Raw genomic sequence first — 23,132 nt, forward strand, 5'->3', positions numbered from 1 at the left:
GAACTGCTGTTAGAAAGGTACGTTATTACCTAAAATTATTCCAAATGATGGCAAAATTCAATTAAGATGCAAGAATGTTCTCTTCGAGTTAAAAGCTTCAGGTTTCCCGGCTATTACACTTATTACAAATGCTAAGACTGTGTATCTATTCTTTGGGACTTGATGGATGGACTTCCCTTAGAGTGCCAATCCTAATGAATCGCACTGTACCAATAAAGTGCAGTAACTCCTGCTTGTATACCATGCAGCTGTCAGTAAATTCTACAATTGAAAATTGACCCCATCTCACTGACAGATTCACAAGATGGAAGGACAATTTTGGATAAAAATATGAATAAATTTACATATTGTATTTCTGTACAATGTATTTTAAAAAATCCACTGATATGTAGTGGAAAACTACGTCGATTAAGAGACTTTATGTAAAGTTGTCATTAAAACTTCTAGGACAGGCATTCCCAATGTACAATAGTTTTTGCTGCAATCTATTTTTCAACTGTACTCTTAAATCGACACTGGCAGATCTACACTATACTATAGGTTACATTCAACTGCAAGTAACCTTTGATAATCAAGCAGTAGTCTGACATTGTAGGTGATATACAAAGACATTTAGTGTTAGAGTAGACACTTTTGTTTGTAGTTTGTACCTGCTATTATTGCACATCTCTGATTAATTTCATGATTACAAAATAGTAAAAAAAAGTGTTGAAGTTACTGGTAATCTGAGTTACTGAACCTTGGTAATTAGCATAACCAAACCCTAATAACGCGAACCACCGAACCCTGGCAATTAGCATAACCAAACCCAAGTAACATGAATCATCGAATCCTAATCAAACCCATTAATTGTAATGTGTGGATCCCTGAACCCTGGTAACATGAATCACTGAACCCTAATACATGGATCACTAAATCCTATCTACTGTGGATCACTGAACCCTGATGTGGATCACTTAATTATTATCTTGGTACTGTAGATCACTGGACAATCCAGTAAGTTTATGTAGGGCAAGAACTAGTGATTAGGAGTTGCTGCAAGTAAATAATTTACAAAGTTAATCCGGATTAAACTGGCTTGATTAACTTGACCAAAAGTAATCCATTCACTCTGTAACTGGGTCAAGTAATGAATACTACAATCAAGATGATCAAAAGCAATATCATAGCACATAATGAAGGGCGAAGCAAATTCCCCAGCAACAGCTCTTTACATACTACAGTAAAACATGTTCATAAAGAACACACATATACTGAATTCACACTTATTGCGAAGTGATACTTATTCCCCTAAGCAAGGAAAATACAGAACATTTTATGGGACATAATGAAGTTTTGGTTATAATGAACTGTTTTTTGTTGGCCCTGGAGATTTGCTATAGTAGTGTTGAACTGTTTATAGTGTATGCAGTTTACAGAAAATCCCCTATAAAGCCTGAACAACTAAAACAGTTGCTCTTATTTCTGATACATACATTTGCAAAACTTTAATTAATGTGAAAATCACAATTCTGTACTGTAATATAACTAAATCTTTTTTCAATAGTCAATGATCAAACAAAAAATCTCATATTACATTAGCTCCTATTGATGACAAATGCATTAATTTCAGTTAAATGACAATCCAATCAATAAAGAACAAATTAAAAGTTTCATTAATGGAACAGTTTGTATATGAAAAACATTTTCTTTAGAATTAAGGAGAGATAGAAACGCACCTACTGAATGACTATTACAGGGAATGTGTCTAATCACGGTGTTGGAAATCATGTAGCAAAAAATTACAATTTTAGTATCAAGTCATTGAGAAAAAAAAATATAACACCCTTTTGAGATTTGAACATGCCATCTACAAATTGTTAGCCTTACATGTTTAAATTCAGCAATCTGACCGATATACGAAGAATTCTATTGGGAATTTGAATATATATATATTTAAATTAGAATATATTTTTTATTTTATCTTTGCATCAATTGGCATACTTCTGTCCGAAAATTGTCTAAAAATGTGTTATTCTTCCTAACACCATTATTACAGCCAGTCAATCATATGGCAGGGATAATATGGGTTTCATTCATATAAAAATGTATCTCACTTTAGCTTCATCAATTATATATTATCCCAATATTCGGTATTGTATCAACAATCACATCCTTTTTCATTTCAACATACAATTAATTGTATTACCTCACAAAGTGGCTACTGTACATTATTGCTGTTTGCATGATTACCGTTTTCAAGCATAAAGTTTTAGTGGCTGTTTTTTTTTTTTTTAAAACATTAGATTTCAAAACCACATAAGTTCTGGATTGATACATCACTTAATTATCAATATATGCATATCATGATTGGTATACTTTTGATTGATTTTTATCAATATATTGTCCTAGTCATTAAAGCCTTATAGTCATTAAACAGTAAACAAAATGTCAGTCAAAAGATATCAACAAAACCTAAGGTAAAGCTGACCTTAAAATCATAATCATGATCTTGTCAACTGGACACCTAGAATTCAGCCATAGCCAAATCTAATCAATAACGTGTATTGACTGCACTTGGATGTGCAGTGAGCAGTATGACTAAAGAATTGGGCGATCACCAGCCGAGATGAGTAAATCACCAACAGAAGACATCCCAATTTGATAGGAACTGGTTGTGGTAAATCACGCCTGATTATCTGTCACTATAACCCTCCTTCACATTGCAAACCCACTAAATTAGACCTTCAATGCAGATATTGTTGTCTGATAACCGAGATCTCAATTTGGAGTCAGAACAAGACCTTAATACAATTAGAGTATTGACGACTCCTAATGCAATAAACAAGTTAGAAACCAACGGGCTGTATTGCTTATATCTGCACAACTGCATTTTTCACACATAGAATATCAAAATCCCAATTACCACTCATCCTGCATGTCTCAATTGGATCATGGTGTGGACAAAATGGAATCCTAGAATCTTGCACCCTACAGCTTCTAAAAAAGAATGTTCTATGTAAAACTTTAAATCCCTTTGGTAGTCCTGTCCGAACTTCTGGAGTTACCATATGTGGATGAGTCCTGTCCGAACTTCTGGGATTATCAGGTGTGGATGAGCCCTGTCTAAACTCCACGGGTTACCAGGTGTGGATGAGCCCTGTCCGAACTCCACGGGTTACCAGGTGTGGATGAGCCCTGTCCGAACTCCACAAGTTACCAGGTGTGGATGAGCCCTGTCTAAACTCCATGGGTTACCAGGTGTGGATGAGCCCTGTCTAAACTCCACGGATTACCAGGTGTGGATGAGCCCTGTCTAAACTCCAGGGGTTACCAGGTGTGGATGAACTTGAATCTACACTACATGAGGATGTTTGTATATCAATGGATATATTGTTAGGAATAGCATTTCTTCAGAGGAAAATTTTCCAATGAATTATACTATATATTCTTACACAAAAATTGAAACCCCTATTGTGGCCAATATGCCATGTTGTTCTTGAGAAAAATTGCTCTTGAGAAAAATTTTCATTTTGGAATTTGACTATCTGAAATCTCCAATCATGGACAAAACTTGAATGTATACTGAATGAGGATGCTTGTATGTATATCACACATATTTAACCCTAGTGGCTCTTGTAAAAGAAGATTTGAAAGAATTTTAGTAATACATGTATTACATATTCCCATGTAAAACTTTCAATCCCTGTTGTGACCCCCCCCCCCCCCCTTCACAATTGATCTCATAAGTTTTCATTGTTTTTTAACACCTTGACACATTCATATTAGAATAGCCAACTCCTTGCAGCGATATATTATTGGACAGCAGAAATGTTCAATTATCATTATTTATTGAGGATGCGGGGAAACTAATCAGTATTCTCTGAAGATTTAAGGTCATTCATTGAGTTCAATTTTCTTCCCAGTTTATACACTGAACTTTGATATACATGTATAATAGACAATAAATCACACTTTTACTTTGAAGGCATCGTGGGACACTTCAAAGTTGTAGCATCATTAAACCACAGCAATGCAAGAAAAAAATAACGCAATGAAACGAGTTGCCCACAGCATAATTTGTATCAAGTGTTTTGTGGAGCAGGCTAATTGACTGAGTTTCTTTACCACTGTGCTATATGCAAGACCACACAGTTAATTGCTAGACCACAATATAATGCAAGCTTTTAGAACAAGCATCATACTTCTCATTTATGAAAATAAAACTTGGTATGAAATAATTTCCAAATGAAGATTTCTCTCGATCATTGCAGCGAGACAGAAAACAGTAATATTAATTATGCTTTTTACTCGCAGTTGGAGTCATATATAACGCAGAAAAGTCACAGCTGGAGTTGTATATATAATGCAGAGAAGATTGAAGGAAACCATTAAGTGTCTTTAAGCACAAAAATGTATTATTTCAACTTGTTATATTTTCTTTCAAGAAACTTAAAAAACTAGATATGTTGATAGTTCCCATTGCAACAAGTGGGTCTGCATGTTCTCTGATAAATGGGATATTTGTTTTCTGTACGTGTGTGATCAGAAGTCATGGTTATAAAAGCTGAATATCACTTATTTTCTTTGATTTTATTTTCTTAGTTGAGATCTACTCTTGATATATCTCCAATAACTTGTCACCTCACTAAACACTTCTTTGTAAGTTTTGTCCTCATTGACCTCTTCCGTTGGATCTTTTCTTACCCTCATCCCCAGGATGACCAGCTTGGAATCGGCCTCCACAATCACACATCAAATGACCACTGGTCTAATTAAATACTGACCCTGCCCCATCTCACCCCATCTATATCATGCAACTACCTTTCAAAAATGTTTTTGCACTTGGTGAAGAAAATTGTAAAGATTTACTAAATTGATATATAATATATAAATCCCTATCCAACTGCCTGATCATGACCTCTGATCAAGGCTCAAAGCTCTATACCCTACTGCCTGAACTGAGAGAGCTCAAGTAACCTACTGTCTGAGTCCTGATCAGAGGATTGTAATTTTACAATTGCTGCTTCACCTATTCACATAGATAGTGTGCTGGATGTGCATGAGTAACAAGAGGTCATGCATGGACAATGTTGCTCACCCATGCAATGCAATTTTTCACACACATACACACACACACCCTCCCCCTCAAATATCAGGATGTTTTCATATCAATATTGTACTCTTGTGGTTCTTGAAACTAAGATTTTGCAAGAAATATTTTCCAATGTAAAACTTTGCATCCCTCGTGTCTGAGTCCCCAGGCCCTGTAGGTGAAATTAGTGTGAACAAAACTTAAATCTACACTACATGAAGATATTTGCATATTTGTTTGTCAGACTTTACCCCTGGTGTGGTCCCTGAGAAGAGAAATGGCAAAGAATTTTCTTAAATATCCATAACAAGTATGTGAAACTTTGAACCTCTACTGACGCTCTACCCCAGTTCTTGGGGCCCATGGTGTGAACATACTTGAATCTTTATCATATAATGAAGTTTTCATAAAAGTTTTGGCTTTACTGGATTAGTGGTTCTTGAGAAGAAAATTTTCTAAATACATCTAAACCACCCAATTTTTACAATTTTTAAACCATTTCCCCCCTTGAAAGGGGCATGATTCTTTTATTGAACCAACTTGACCCACATGGGTGCTGAGATAGACAGACATGCTAAAGAAAGCTTGTTCAGAAAAGAACTAAAAAAAAAAGATTCAATATACTAGTACTTTCACTATATATGATCCTCAATTAGTTGCCCTGGAGTCTAAACAGGTTTAGTCATTAGCCCTCCATGCTCAATATAATTAATTTACCAGTATCAGTACAAGAAACTTCCCAATAAAATCAACCAAACATGCAGGCCTGAATATACTTGCAAAAGTTGTCAGCCCTGACAAAAGTTTGTAAGCCCTGACAAAGTAACCTAATTTTTTCCTTGTGTCACTGTTTAATTATGATCATTTGAGGGCAAGTTAGACTGGCAGTCCTAAAGAGTTGCAAATCTGGCCTGTCAGCTCTTAAAACCACACTTAAATGATGTATAATCCAAGTTCTTGTGAAGCTTGGAAATTTACTGCGATATATAAAGACCTGCAATTAAGTAATAACATGGCTTGGATTTGCTGGACAGACATAAAGAAAATTTCTGTAAATCAAACTGATAGAAAGGGGGGGGTGAGACTTAGGGGGGCTTTGGTCCAACTCACATAGCCCCAAAGAGACAGCCATCATGGTGGAATTCACAATCTGTACTTTAAACTTGTTGTAAAACAGTATAGGACATCCTACAATGTACCTGAAGACCCAAGAAGTCTCTGTCACCATCAAGTTTGGCTGTACAAGGGCTGTTCGATATGTATTAAATGTGTATTGTACCATAGCGCGATAATGATTTGCACGATTTCGTGGATGATGATACTGTACTCTTGAATAGCTTTATTCAATACCTTTCCAATGGTATACACACGAGCCTTCAGCTCCACATAGTTTTACACTTATAGTCATTTCAATAGAGCCAGTCGTTGACCACTGTTGTAAAAATGGTTGGGAAACGGGTTGAGAATATTGAAGAAATTAGAACTTATATAAAAGTTTGCACAAAACTCAGTCGGTCATTCCGTAGTGCAGATTTTTACTGAATTGGGGGAAATTTATGGGTCTGATAAGGTATCTTATCAGAGTTTATAGGTGGAGAAAGAAATTTCTGACTGGCACAGAGTCCGTCAAAGATGCAGCAAAATCTGGCCGACCTGTGACTGTAACAGGCAAGGTAAATGTCTCAAAAGTCAGGTAAATAATTGAAAGTGATGGCATATACACAATTCCTGATATTGCCAAAGTTGTTGGCATATCGCTATCGTGGGTGCATTTCATTTTTAAAGTACAAAAGATTTCTGCCAGATGGATAACGCATATATTGACTGATGACCAAAAATGGGTACGAGTACAAACTGCTAAGCAATTGCTCAAAATGTTTCCAAAATTCAATCAAAGACAATTTGCAAACATTGTTACTGGTGACGAAACATGGGTTCACTATTTCGAACCAGTAAGAAAAATTGGAAACAAAATATGGCTAACTAAACACGGTAGAAGGCCTGTAGTTGCCAAAAGAACCATAAGCACAAAAAAGGTTCTTTACTGCATATTCTTCTCACGTGATGGTATAGCCATACAAATTCCAATGCCAAAGCGCAAAAGTGTTATAGGTCGGTATTACCGAGATGTTATACTAAAAAACCTCAAGAAATATTATCATAAACGACGCCCTGTGTCAGGATTTAGGCATGTTCCTCTACTTCATGATAATGCTCCATCACATACATCTGAGCTTGTGAAGCAAGTTTTGAAGTCGGAGAAGGTTACCGTCTTGCCACACCCACCATACTCTCCAGATCTAGCCCCATGCGACTTTTTCCTTTTTCCAAAACTTAAAAAGTTCATATCTGGTTGTCCTTACAAGTCCCGACAAGCCCTTAGCTCAGCCATCAGTCAGTGCCTCAGAGGTCTACCTAAATCAGCGTACTGTGACACATTTCAGGAATGAATTAAGATATTGAAATTATGCATTTCAAACCCGGAGAATATTTTGAAGGGATGTAATGTTCATTTCACTATTTAAGTCAAATGCTTTTGAGATATCGTACAATACACATTACATAACGAACAGCCTTCGTAATAGCTCTTCAACTTTTTATACACCTGACTTAAAATAAAAAGATTTTTTCATTCTAGATGTTCTTCATGACATAACTAGGGGTACATGTAACTATAATGTTAAATCAACTACTCAATAATCCTGGTGAGCTGACCAATAAAACAATGAACAGTAGGCTTCCTACCTCTCCATATTCATCACTGGTGGACATAGACTCTGTCAAGGAATGTTCTGTGTAACCATAGTGCCAGGGATCACCCATTGCATGATGGGGAATGTCTCGGACCTGCTCCATCGCAGTGAACCTCTCTGTAAAAATAAAAAAAATAACTGTCAAATTCACGATCATCATCATTTTCTAACTTTCTCTCCTTCACTGACAAAGTATATTGCATATACCAGGAATTTTCAACTGCGAGGTGTCAAAGTATGCATATACCAGGAATTTTCAACTGCGAGGTGTCAAAGTATGCATTAGAAGGTTTGACAACACTTTGATTTTTCTCTCTCTGACTAAATATTCCAATATGTCAGATATCAACATTTTGCAGGGAATCCATGGTGACAGATGGTTCTACAAAAAGGCCTCTAGGCGCTTGTTACATTGCAGATTTTCCCTTCACAATATACAGCATACACTAACCAGTTAACATTTACTCACATACCAAGAGATGTAACTCTAACAAAAATTAAAACCCGTAGAAATGTTCAATTTTTCCCCCCCTTCACACAGTGAAGGACGCTTCAATAGATTTACTACCATAGTATATGTATGTATATTATTATCATGAATATTACTAAACCAAGAACGATAATCGATAACAAGCTCATAGGTCACTCTGCTCACCCCTGAGTCACCTTGCTTCGATCTTTATACCAACCATTGTACTACAAAAGGAATCAACTCTACTATCAGGACAGTTCATTGTATTATCAAGAAGATAAAATATAGCATTGGTCTGCACTGCTGTATCAATATTTTGGTTACACAGAAATTTTGTATCTACAGCAACCTCGATGAACCACTTGCATCTGAAGCCATGAAATGAATACATGTATATTTGTAATACGCTAGTGCAGAACATGCATTCTAAATAATTAAAAGAGAATTTTAAAAAATCTCATCTTCACGACAACTCAAACTATAAAACTTAATACCTTAACAACTAGAATACCAACAGTGTATGCTTGAATCATGTTTTCTTTTTTTTAAAGACCTACATTGTCATCTTTTAAAACACTTGATGAACTTTGTAACAGTCAATCATAACTTGTCATGAAATGATCGATGCACAAGCATTGGCCTGAACATATAATATTAATGAGAAGCACAGAACTGTAAAAATGTCATCTTCATGACAGCTCAATTTAGACTTATATTACTACAATTACTAGCAATTCTACAAAAAGAAGTACGTTTATATTATGGCTTTATTAATTACTGCAGTTCAATGAAATAATCAAATTGAGTTGAACTTTCCTCTAAAGGCTTTAATCTAATCTATTTATTTCATTAACTGAGTATAATCTAAAGGAGTGAATGGCATTCGATCTGAACTTTGAAAAGTTTTCAGAACTTTTACAAAATACGTATATTTTTTAAATACTGTGGATACCTTACTTTGAACGAGTACTTTAAAATATAGTGAAATGACTCGTAGACATCAAATTATGAGAACATGAATTTGCAAATGGTCTGTTGATCAAGAGTTAAATTCTTACATGAAGTTCAGCAATATAAAAATAAAAGCGAGTAATTTTATTTCACAAATGGAGCATTTCGCTAAATTATAAGTGATAATAAATTCCTCACAAATACATGTATTTAGGAATCTACAGTATTTAACAGCCATTCTTTACATTACCCTTGTGAGCTCTCAATCCAAAAAGTTCTGTAGCAATTCTCTTAAGGTTAATCGATCCTCATGTGATGTCATAGGTTTTTGCAAAAATCTTTATCAAATTAAACTTTGCGCATGAAAGAAATATATCTTCAGAGGAATTTTATTTACATAAAATAAAAAATTTGGTAAACTATTGATATTGAAAAAGTGTATATTTTCTATAGATAATCAATTCTTTATAATTAAAAAAAAAAATGTTGTCAAGGGCAATAACTCCGATGCTGGTATTTCTCCTACTGCATGTCTATTATGCATGATTTCCCTTATATCCACGATTAATTTATACATATTTATGAATTAACAGTTTTCTTAAACTGTTGACATTTAAAATTTGTCATTTCAACAAGATTTTATCTATTTTAATTCTTCTGTACAACGAAAATGTGTGATTTTCTGATGTTAACATAAACTTTCGTTTTTTATGTCTGACATCTTTAAAAATGTGGCAGCATACACATTTTCTATGGTTATTGTTTAAATTTAACTATATTGAATGGAAATTAATACAGTTTTAAGACTTTTAACCATGATTATTGATAAGTCACATGAGGATTGATCGACCTTAATGCACCATTTTTCAATTCCTCTATATCATATGTACTTGAAAATGAAGCAATCAGATGCATAGATTGAAAGGTCTAAACATCTAGCATAATTACACATTTTAAGAATTGGAAATGCCTTGATGAAGATGTTGATGTAATATGATTGATTATTGTTTAACGTCCCTCTCGACAATATTTCGCTCATATGGAGATGTCACCACTGCCGGTGAAGGGCTGCAAAATTTAGGCCTATGCATTTGGCAAAGGTGTAATCACTACCATTGTTTAAGTCTTCAATTTGACGTGGCCATGGCACAGGCGGAGCTCGAACTCATGACCTACTGGTCATGAAGAGATTTAACATTCTACCACTGAGATATTTTTGACCAGTGCATGATACTCTGTATTAAGAACTTGATAATCTGTACAAAATTATAATATAAACTCATGCTAAATCATTTTCATCTTAAAGTCTTTCTTCTAGTTCATATCCAACTTTGAAATTGAAGATATATTATATCAAGTATAGCAATCAATCCTGCAAGTCTGACGAAAATCTTTTGCAAATCTTATCCACCAAAAAGTTTTTTTTTTTTTTTTTTTAAATTTCCTTTTCAATGACCTTGACTTTCATTTGCAACCTTGATTTTCATTTTTAACCTAGAAAATCAATAAGATTTAAGGTCTTAATTAGTACAAAGTACCACTTCTGCAAGTCTGACAAATATCTAGAAGAAAAAAATTCCTTAAATCTTGTGTATATACACAAAAGAAATTTCAGAATTCTCTCCATTAGCTTTGACCTTTAATTAAATTACTAGCAACAGAGGTCATTATACAAAGTTGATGAAAATTGGGAAAGAAAGTGGATTAAATTTTGTATACAATGATGTACCAACCAACATGCGAACAAAGAACTATCAAATGAACATGCAAACAAAAGTACAGGCTAGCTTTAACTTGCAAGTTACCGGTAGAAAGATCTTGCACAGAAAGCTAATCTATCAAACACACAAATAAAGAAATGAAATAGGAAAGAAGTTACTATTTAAATTTGTAATTATATCCTCAGTAGTGGTCAGGTATAACAAATCTTAACAAGTAGTTCATAGGATCAGTGCATTGTGACCAACTGCGTGCATATCAACAGGATTTGTGTTTCTGGAAAACGCTTACCTTGGATCATACTGTATAAGGTGTTTTTACCACATATATCAAATTACAATTGCAAATCTGTATGTACTTGTAATAAATATGTTTAACTTAATAGAACTGTCAGGAAAATAGTTTTTGGATTCGGCAATGATTTCAGTTTTAAAGTACACCATCACATCCCTGGAATATTTGAATTATACGGCGATAAAGTACAAACATGAATTATTCAACAATGTTCCAAGACTTATAAGCACTATAGGTTCATCAATGTTCTACTTCAAAAGACTTTCAGGAATATTGTGAACCACTTCCTCAAGTTTTTAAAAAATCAGGTGGAAAAGATATATATATCAATTCAATGAGTTCCAATGCAGGCTTTTGATCCAAGACATTTAATACATGTATGCAGTTGCAACTTTTGATATTCAAAATCAGATCTTCATTGGAGTAAAGGTGGTTTGCACTTTTATTTAACTTAAGGGAAATAATTACTATGAACTTTAGACAATGCCAAGTATCAATGTATATACGGTTACAATGCAAAACAGCTGAATAACATCACTATAATCAATCGCTATTATCTGATATTTGTAGCTCAAGACAAATTCATTATCGCAATATGTCATAAGTCACTTATCGATTAATTTTGCATCAAAACAAGTTCATTACATCTTCAAAAAGAATTTCACATGAAGGTTCAAAGCATCCAGGACCTTTCATAAAGGCCAAATACCTGAGGTCTAGCTTAGTACAATGGGAAATTTTGTAGTCTTTGTGTCTCTACAGTTGAACCAGTTTAGAAGAGAAAAACGTATGAAAAAAGGGGAAGATATTCTATGACAAAAATGATTGTTTCATAGAAAGTTTGTTTGTAAACACACATATTTAGGCCATATTTTCTGACCCTCTGAACAAACAAGTGGCCCATGGGCCTTTATGGTCACCTGAGTATCATAGCCCATACAAGGCGTCTCATATTTTGCATTTAAGCCTTTTGTGCACATATTTATGATATATTTCAAAACATGCATATTAGATTTTCTAAGATTTAATACATGTTCACTATATGGCCATATTGGACACACCCTAGGACCTGAACCCCTGACCCAGGGGCCATGAATTTCACAATTTAGATAGAAAGCTTCATGGACATCATAACCATGCATTCAGTTTTTCTCAAATATATATAGCAGCAGAGAAGATTTAATACATGTTTATATTATATGGTCATATTGGACCTGCCATAAGGCCTAAAACCCTGATCCACTCTGGGGCCATAAATTTCATAATTGTAATAGAGGGCTTCATGGACATCCTATGTATATGCATTTAAATTTTCTTTAACACTTATGGGAGCTTAAATAGAGATGCAGATTTTTTTAAATATGGCCTTTTTTGCACATCTGGCCCATCCATGAGGCCCCCCGGGTGGTAATTAGGTAATAAATTTCACAATTTATATTCCTCTTATATCCTAGGGATGCTTCACACCAGAGATGGGAACAATTGGCCTTGTACTTTTCAAGAAATTAAAATTTTTAAAATTGTTAATGGACAACGGATGACACATGATGACTGACGAAGACCAACCGCAATTCAGCGACTCAGCTAGGTGACCTAAAAATTCCTATTACAGAGTACCAAATTTCAGCGATTTTATTTAACAGAAAATTGAAAAATAACTTAAGCTTTATTATATATTGCATTCTGTTTGACTGTTGCTTTTAACTTGCATATGATTCAATTTTGATTTTAACCAAATTTTGTCACAAATTTGCGAGTTATTAATAACTGACTGCCATAAAACTACTGTGTATCTATCTCAACACTCCTTTACAAATGAAAATGGCCACTGGCTGTGAAGTACAGCTGAAGAAAGGGATAATTTTATACACTGGAACTATACGAAATATGTATCTTTGAATTGAGGTTATCAAGTTTCTAAAGTCAGGAGAGAGAGAGAGTAGCAACAACCACGCTCGCTAGGTGGCGTGTCATGTTCTATTTTTATTTCTACAAGAAAAGTGGGACGAGGTTCCACCCTATTTTTTACGGGCTAGTATGGATAAACCTAGAGCCTACGAATGATGCGAAGTTGATCGTTCGGATCTAAAATAGCTAGATTTACCGTATCTCACGTGATTAGGCACATTCCAGAAAATCCCTTTGAGATTGAAGTGATTAAGCAGAGCGAGTATATGTAAACATTTACTTAACGGTGAAATACGCAACAAAGAGTGACATATTAATACATTTTATGCATGAATAAATTATACTGAGGTCAAACATGGACGATAATTGCCCGTGTTCATATAGTATTTGATTGATTTAGATATTCAAGGAAAGATAACTCCCATTATTAACGTACTCACAACGTACCGGTGGTATACAATAATACAATGTTTATTCATTTCTGAATGATGAGTGAATCTTTATTTACATCAGAATCTTTTCCATCACACTCACAGACCAGGTCCCCATACCCCTATCAGTGTCAATCTGTGACTGATAGCAGTGCCGTATTTAATTTGATATAGTCTAGAGGAAATTCGAAATATGGTAGTGACATTTCTTCCTCACTGAATTTTTAACGTTTAAAGAAAAGTGGGGTATGGACTGGGGGGTTAAAAATGCTATTTGCCAAATTTTCAACAATATTAATTACAAGGCAAGGCAAAAGGGGCCATAAGCTACATATGATGCAATTTTCACTTGCAAGTTGCACTGCCACTAGTTACACTTAATTAGTGACTTACTTACAGATAAATAAAGTAACTTACAAATATTTCATTTATTTATTTATCTATCATTTCATTTCATTTTTTTTTAATATCATGGTTTGTACTTGAAGAGTCATCGCAATAAAGGGACATTAATCATTAGTGTTACAACAAAATCTAATCATGCAGTTTTTAAATTTCTGAATCTTGAAAAAATAAAAATAAATAAATAATAGATTCTAATACCACTCAGGCCCCCCGACTGGCCAGAGAGTTCTGCTTCTGTCAGTTAATTCTGATGCAACTAGCTCAGCCCCCAGACTGGCCAGAGAGTCCACTGTTTCGGTAAATTCTGATAATGATGCAACTCAGCCCCAGTATTAATTGTTTTTCTTTTATGTTGAATGCATTATTTCAAGAAATAACTTCAGGTCACTTTTTAATGTGAAATGGAACATTTTCAATTTTTGACAACCTGACGGTAGGGGTGTTTAAGACACTATACCTCATTTTCTGTAAGGAAGTGGAGTAAAAGGAATTCAGAATTGGATTCAGCATACTCAAAATTGGTAATTACACCTGTTTTTTTATTGTTTTGGGTGATGGTGTTTCAAGAAATAAAATTGGGTCACTTTTTGATGCGAAATGAAACATTTTCCTGTTTTGGTAACCTGACGGTAGGGGTGTTTAAGACACTATACCTCATTTTCTATAAGAAATTGGAGTAAAAGGAATCCAGATTTGAAATCAGCATACTCAAAATTGGTAATTGCACCTGATTTTTATTGTTTTGGGTAATTTTTTAAAAATGGGTGGTGGTTGCTAGAGAGAGAGAGAGAGAGAGAGAGAGAGAGAGAGAGAGAGAGAGAGAGATCAAACAGTTGTGGCAGATTAGTGTTCACCTTGCAAACCCCATCTATAGAACTACCATGGGCATGATTCATTTGTCCAGGATTCCAGGCTTTCCCATGGAAAGTCCTGGAAACCATGGACATAGTCCACAAAACATAGACTGGAACAAGCTCGACTTCCATGTACAGAAAGTGTGTTAAAAAAGCTTTGTCAGTTTGCCGAACTGGAGTGTATACCTGTTTAGAGATTGATGTACAGATTTTAATGTAAAACAGAGAAAAAACATATCATGGCCTAAGGTCATCAATTTTATCCTCAAAACTAGCTCTTAACCTATTACAAACAGCATAAAGCTTGAATGTGCATATAATGCAGATGGGTGAGACAGGTACAAATCAATAGCACACTCCTTCACTCTAAATACGGCAGTATCTAAATACCGCAGTATAATGCCTGTGTGAAATAACCCGGTCCCCAAGAATTCTGTCTATCAAATCATATACCTAACTAATGGTCGAGTCTCGGAGTAAATGGCAAAGGTTTTAAACATGTTTATGATGTCATAATCTGATTTTATTACACCATTTTAATCAAATTGAGAATAATACACTGTAATTGAATTGCATAACTTGTATAAATTATACACTTAATGCTGAAACGAAACCATGCTGTTGACTTCGATGGGCAAATAAAGCCCTTATCATACATATACATAGTTAATGAATACACAATTTCCGCAATCACCAATAGCTGTTTCCCTTTGTTCAACTCTTATGCACGGTGAGATGCAAAGTGTAAATTTGTACACATGCGATATATATATATATATATATATATACACTTTGTATTAAGTTCAAAACATAAGACTGTAGATTCCTTATTTAAAATATGTTGAAATGCGTCAAATCGCGTGAACATGGATTCGCATGTGGTCTGTTAATCAAGAGTTCTTGCATGTATTTTAACAACAACAAAATAAAAGCGATTTTATTTTGTGTCGGTATGATGCCTCTCGCGAAATTTTACAATAAGCTCATTGTGTATATCTAGGAATCCGCAAGGTTAAAACTGACACCAAATAGTCCAAAAAGAGGCCAGTGGGCCTTACCGGTCACCTGAGTACCACAGTCCATAACGGAATTTAAGTCTCATATTTGCACATATGCCTGACAACATGGAGTCTTGTGCACATGTTTATGATCTTTTAAAATACACAATTCCTATTCAATTACGTATATACAGAAGAAGAAAAAATACAGGTTTGAAGCCTATAAATTATTTTAACATATTCCCTAATTTTTCTATACATTTTCATTATGTGGCAATATTGGCCGCACCCAAGGGCCTGAACCCGACCCTGGAACCATAAATTTCACAAATTAGGTAGAGAGTTTCATGGACATCATAACCATGCATTTAATTTTTCTCCAACAAGTGTGGGAGTAGAGAAGAAATTTTTGAAAATAAGACATTTTTTAAAGCATATTTGGCAGTCTGGCCTCAGAGTAAAATTAACATCATACTTTTATGGTCATTGGACATTTCACTATTGGATCAATTTCACTTTCAAGCTAGTAGGCAGACAGAGAAATTAAGGTGAGATGAACGCACCGCCTCCATCATTACTTTGTTTTGTGGCAATGACAAGTAGAGTTTTAAATAAAAAAAAGTTGTATCCTGGAAAGCTTAAAGATTTCTGTAAAAAATAATAATAATAATAACATTAAATGTATTCCTTGGGGAAGTGTAGAACAACCCTGTAGGCATTTGGCACCGTTCTGTAATGAGTGAGCAATACTTGTGATTGACAGTTGAGGAAGTTGAATATGATGCTCAGCCTGTTTCAGCCCACATTTTATGAGATTTCTTTCCAATGCATCTGCAACTATATTTCTTGTTCTCAGAACTTTTCATCAATTTTCTTTAAGTCTGGAAACATTAAATTCTGCAGAAAATTAAAATGTTAAGAAGGGTGCTATATAAAACCTGCAATTTGAAAAGCATTTTTCTGTGACTTCTTAGAATACAAGATGTAATTTATCAGCATATTGTAAATTCCCTTAACTTCATGTATTATGAAAGAATAAGCTGTATTTGGATTAATCAGAAGGGGAGGGGGAGACAAAAGTATCCTTGAAAAACATAAGAAACATCGGCACTTAGTCAATCTTCAAATCCTAATTTGTGTGTGTGTATATGAAGTAATATTATATTATAAGAGTTGTCTCACTCAAAATTCTTCTCTTCACAGTTCATTCTTTTCAACAAAAAAAAGGGAGAGGAGAGACACCTAATTTATCTTTTATCTGCAAATCAAACATTCTGAGAATACTATGAGAGCAATGAAAGAAAAAGTGAGCAAGTTCACATACCCCACGCTCCAACATTGTTTGACAATTAATGCCTCACATTATGAATTGTAAAGCATAAACTGTAAAAATTGTAATTTACTGGTGGGCAATCAGATGAAAATCATAATAAAAAACAAAACAAATTATTTTCTTTTTGTAAAACGAAAAAGAGAGCAAGCTCACATACCCCAAGAATTTCCTTGGAATATGCACATCTACACAGTGTGTCCTTATTAACTACAAAGTTTCACGAAATTCTGTTGAGCGGTCTAAGAGGAGTTCGCTGCGTGGGGTATATGTCCCCTATTGGCGCCCCCATTAATTGACGGATGTAATAATTCAGAAAATGTACATTTGATGTTATTTGACCTTGAACTGTGACCTATAACATTGGTACTAAATCATCATGTTTACCAGTATCAAATTAATTTGATGTTTCAGTGTTCATATAGTTGATGAATGTAGTTTTTATCAGGGGTGAAATAGTGTTAGTCAGAACTCTATAATTTTTTAATTAATTAAATCCAAAAACATGTAGCAAATATCCTAAATGTCACAGAGTAGATTTGAGTTTCATAACTATAATTATAAAATCAACCGAAAAAATTTGGTATTCTGTCATTGTGCGACATATCATTTGCCTAGTTTTAAAAAATACATCAAATCTGGCCGGTCACCGCGGCTTTGCCAAAAATATGTGGCGGAAATAATCTTGCAAATGGAACACAAAACAACCCACCTATATAACATTCATATCTGCATTGTAATTAATTCTAAAAGACTTCTGAATACTGTTCTTAAAACTGTCATCATTTGTTCGAAGACCAATTTTGAATACCCATCGCAGTTCGGAATGTAGGAACGTGGTAAATTGGGTTCTGTTGACTGATCAGATTTCCCGCAGTGACTACAGAAAAAAATACTCGCATGATTAACAGATTTGATATATATTTTCATTGATATGTTCCTTTGCCATTAATAAAGCTCGAAATGTTAATTTAACAAAGTAATTATTTACACAATCAGTGACCGAGCTTCGTCGACTGCCTCTATTCAGATGCGACATACTTTTACAGCCTTTCCACCTGAACACAATCACGACAAATATAAAAATGTAACGACCATAGAATTTGAAAAAAGCTGGCGTCAAACCAGAATGTTAAAATCCCTGTAAAATTCAGCTTATTTGTCAGTAGCCTAGCTGCCTCAATTCATCAAGAGTACAGCAAACAGTACAATATAAGCCTGTACAAAGTTTGAGGAATGTCAAGTTAGAGGTGTGAGAGGAGTTGATTACACAAAATAGGTACCGTCTATTCAAAAGATGCTTAAACAAGAGTTCCACAAACGGTACAATATGCCCCCGTCGGACAGTGAAATTCAACCTGGAAGCATACTGTGCATTCTGAATTGATACAACACACATTCTGAATAGAAAAGCCTTACAGTAGATCACGATGCACCAATCCATCTGACATGTGAACTGATTATGTATTTCTCTGAGAGTGAGGTTGTGACAAAATGTTGGTGCAATATCTATCTATGATGATAAAAAGTCCAGGAAACCATTTGATCTACTTTTAGCCCTAAAGTAGGTCATGGTGCACCAATTAAGTTGAAATGTTTGAAATGTGAACTGATTATGTATTTCTCTGAAAGGGAGGTTGTGACTAAGTTTCAGAGCAACTACCTGAGACCATACAAAAAAAATCTGGAAAACTGTTTGACCTACTTCTATCCCTAAAGTACTGTAAGTCATAGTGTGCCAATCCAACTGAAATGTTAACTGCACTTGTCTTCCTCTGAGAGGAAGCCTTTGACTAAATATCAGGGCAATATCTGTATCTGTAATGAAAAAAGCACGAAAAACTGATCTATTTTTAGTCCAAAAGGAGGTCAAGGATGGAATAAACCAGCTGAAATGTAAACTGCACTTCTAATCCTCCGAGAGGAAGCCTATGACTAAATATCAGGGCAATATTTGTATCCGTAATGAAAAAAAGCCCAGATAACTGTTTGACTTATTTTTCCCAAAAAGTAGGTCAAGGATGGACCAATCCAGTTGAAATGCAAACTGAACTTGTATTCATTTGAGAGGAAGCCTATGACTAAATATCAGGGCAATATCTGTTTCCATAATGAAAAAAAGCCCCCAAAAATGTTTGTCAGTGGTGTATGTGTCTTATTTCAAATTCATTGGGATATATTGAATTGACAAATGATTGTTAATAGATAAAATGTTTGCGATATATCTAAATGTCAAGTAGAATGCCATAATTTGCAAGATATTTTTCCTTCTCGTGTTGACGCTTTTCAATATATTCTGCCTTATTAGAATACAAAAACAGGTCAGCTAACAAAGGAGCACAATTTATGCCCATTAGAATTTCAATAAACTGTTGGTAGACCTGATCACCAAAGAATACATAGATATATTAATTGTCTATGATTGAGGAACTCCAGCATCATTTTAATCTCAACTCCAGAGAACTATTTGTGCATTGAATAAGCGTGGCATTTAACGAAGTAATTACGTTTTCAATGATGCTTACTCCTCCTCGGCACCTGATCCCAACTCTGGTATATCCAAGGGTCAGTGTTGCATGCCTAACTTTTCATTTTCTATTGCTATATAGGAGTTGTGGGATTTATCACTGTTTGTCATCTTCACCTTTCATAACTGATCACAAGATATGAATATTTCCATGCATGCTATGCATACTTCAATGCACTTTCAAGATTGACTTTGAAGTTGTTTCGGCTGATTTAGTATGGAAAATTGTGTATACTCTTTGACATCACAGAAAACATTAGTCTTCAAATACAATTCAGAAAATGCACTAGCTATATCTGATCTTACAAAAATTCTAAACTGCAGTCCAATATCTGTACCTCAATGTTTGAGATATCAGTGACTTATGTTTGAATATGTTGCATTTGATGCATGCATAACACGCGCATCAGACTGCAAGTTACAATTTGTGTTGTCCTGTTATTCATATCTGTAATTAGATTGCAATAAATTCAAAGAAAAACTTATTTGTGTTTCCTTTATCAATAAAACATTTCATTGTATATATGACTGTGCACTGATCCCTGAAGGCTTAGGATATTGATTGTCGAGCTTGAATGGGATGTTGCAATTGCTTTGTAGTTAAAGAACCTTTCACATAAGGAATGAAACAGATCTTTTTACTGCGTCCCTTTTACTATCCATTCTACTCTCTACTCTGAAACTTTGTTTCTGTTGCGTGGGTTTTTAACTTTCTCGTAACACCTGAGGTTGGAAGCTTGTCTTTACTGTGTTGAGATACGTTGAATAATGTCATTGAGAATTTTTATTTTTATTTTTATGCTTCTTTTAAGATGCAACCGCAACTTCCAAATTGCTTCAAAGTTCACTTTGAAAATCTTCATGTTTTATCTATTCTCTGTGTTAATACACTTGGTCTTGTTTGAATAATGTATGCAATTGTGTACGACATACTGCATTAATATCATGCTATACTCATATAGAAATATCAATGGCTCATGTCAACAACAAAAATGGTATGGTCCAAACAAAAAAAACCCCTAAAAATCATATTACATAAGAGGTCAAGGTCGAAAAAATGACACACGACACACTGTCTTATGGTATACCAACATACCAAATAGCCCAAAAAATTCTATTATTTGACCCTTACATAAAAGGTCAAGATCAAAGGCCTTAAATAATGGCACAACACATTGTCTTATGGTTACCCATTTACAAAATATCCAAGTCTTATGTCAAAAGACAAAAATGTTAAGGTCCAGACAAACATAAAAATATCCTGACCATTAAACATTTTATTTGACCTTTATATAAAAGATCAAGGTCATCAAAATTGGTACATGACAGACTGTCTTATCATGGTACATGGATACCCAAATACCAAATGCATGTCAAAAGACAAATAAGTTATGGCCTGGACAAACTATGTATGAGAAGTGAATTAGATTCACACTAAAACAATATGTCTTCCTTCTGAGAAAGGGCAACATACAGGGATTATAGACATTAACTTTTTATCTCACTTGCCCTTCGGGCAATTAAACTCGAACTTTCACTTGTCCAAATGAAAAACTTAATTGTCCGAAATTTTTTAGACTCTAATACGCCTATCAACTAGTAATTTTAATTAGTGAATCGCTAAATTTTCACTTCTTTAGAATAGTTTCCCCTCTTTTAGGTTTTCCGTTTAAGAGGTTATACCTGTGAATTATGCCATACCAGTTGAATTATTGTAGATGAATGAAATTGATGAAAAATGTCATTGACAGTTATAAATAAGAAAATTACAATGGTCATTGTAGGAAAATAGATAGAATGAACAAGGCAATGTTTTGATACATGAAAGGTGAAGATAATGAACAGTGATCAATCTCATAACTTCTATAAGCAAAATAGAAAGTTGTGCAAACACGGACCCCTGGACACACAAGAGGTGGGATTAAGGCTATCTGATATAAAGCCATAGGGAAGAGAAGTACAAGTTATTTCACATCCTCCACCCCTCTTAGATCCACTATAACTTTTACGAAAATAATTGAATCCTCACATCCCGACAATATACACATCTACATGTATGGCAATGAAGCATTATACAAAGTTTCAAGTCTGTCTGATAAACCATATATAGGAGAAGTGTAAGTCACAAGGTTTTGTGACAGACAGCAGAACTGATAGTACAAAAACATTGGATATGTCTCTCCTCTCATGCAGAGATTGCGTTGAATGTTTTGCCATAGTGTTTTGTGTATATCTTGTCTCACATTTACAAAAGTCTGTCTGACAAATGTACCTAATATTGCATGAATTTAATTCACTGTATCACTGGTTTTTATTGTGATTAGCTAAAATTATTTCTTACAGACTGACCGCGGTCACGGCAGATCAGTGGTTATAGCGTTTGCTTTGTGACTGGAGGTTGCAGGTTTGATACCCACTCTTCACCTTGGGAGTGTCAAATCTACAAAGTCAAAAGAGGTAAAATATGCCAAACACTCAGCATTTAAAAATGAGACTCAATCAAGGATTTTTCAGATGAGACCATAAAAACAAGGTCGTGACTCACAGCACATGTTGGCATGATAAAGAACCCTCACTGTTAAGGCCCTAGCTAAGCATCATGTATAGGTCTAAATTTATGGCACTTCATCTATTGCTGGTGACATCTTATCATCAGTGAAAAATTGTGGTGGCAAACAGAGATGACTTAAGGACGACAGACCTAATTCAAAATTTTGCACTTCTGCGCTAAAAGCCGCGCACATCGCTATTTACAGTCTCCGTGCATTGTGACGTCACTGCAATTGTTTGATCACATTATGAACATGCAAAATCTACGAACTAAACTTGAGACTGTATATTTCTTTCATTATACAAGTAATACGTCTTGTTTGAGTCCATATTTTATATGAATTCTTCAATAAAGTTGATTTATAGAATTTCCGTACCCATTGGATAGATATTTTATTAATATACCAAAGCAGAATAATTCCTCTCCCGACAACAAAGCAAATCATCCCGTCATAATGTTGGGAACAGCTGCTATAGTTGTGACGTTGAATTCGCCGCTGGGCTTTGTATTTGACTTCACAATGCCAAATTGCGCGGAAAATCGATGCTGCCGTTGAATAGTTTGAAGACTATCACCCTAGCGCAGATCTTAGCACAGAACCGATCACACGGCAGATACATATATTTTGGTGAAAATAGTCGGCTTATCGTCATCTTTTGATATAGAGAAAAATACAGGTAGAATAATGCTTTAGTTACTCATGTCTGAGATTGCAATTGCCAATCAACATGTCATAGTACCACATATTACATAAACATGTATATGCATTTACATGCAATACCAGTACAAGAAATGTCAGAATTCCTTTATTGAAATAAATTTATACTACTCTTAAGCTTTACTTATAAAAATGTTTCAGGGAATA

The 23,132-nt window shown here is 34.6% G+C and overlaps 1 protein-coding gene across 10 annotated transcripts in view; it reads right to left on the reverse strand.

The window, feature by feature from the left end:
• The window catches only part of LOC125659748 (nuclear hormone receptor HR96-like), a 107,832-nt gene that overhangs the window by 33,013 nt on the left and 51,687 nt on the right, over positions 1 to 23,132 (reverse strand). For all 10 annotated transcript variants that reach the window (XM_048891513.2, XM_056148481.1, XM_056148484.1 and 7 more), the window contains one exon: positions 7,820 to 7,944. In XM_048891513.2, the coding sequence (XP_048747470.2) occupies positions 7,820 to 7,944 (125 nt within the window). The remainder of the gene's footprint in view (positions 1 to 7,819; positions 7,945 to 23,132) is intronic.

Source organism: Ostrea edulis, chromosome 9 (genome assembly GCF_947568905.1).
Source record: "Ostrea edulis chromosome 9, xbOstEdul1.1, whole genome shotgun sequence".
Classification (NCBI taxonomy): domain Eukaryota; kingdom Metazoa; phylum Mollusca; class Bivalvia; order Ostreida; family Ostreidae; genus Ostrea; species Ostrea edulis.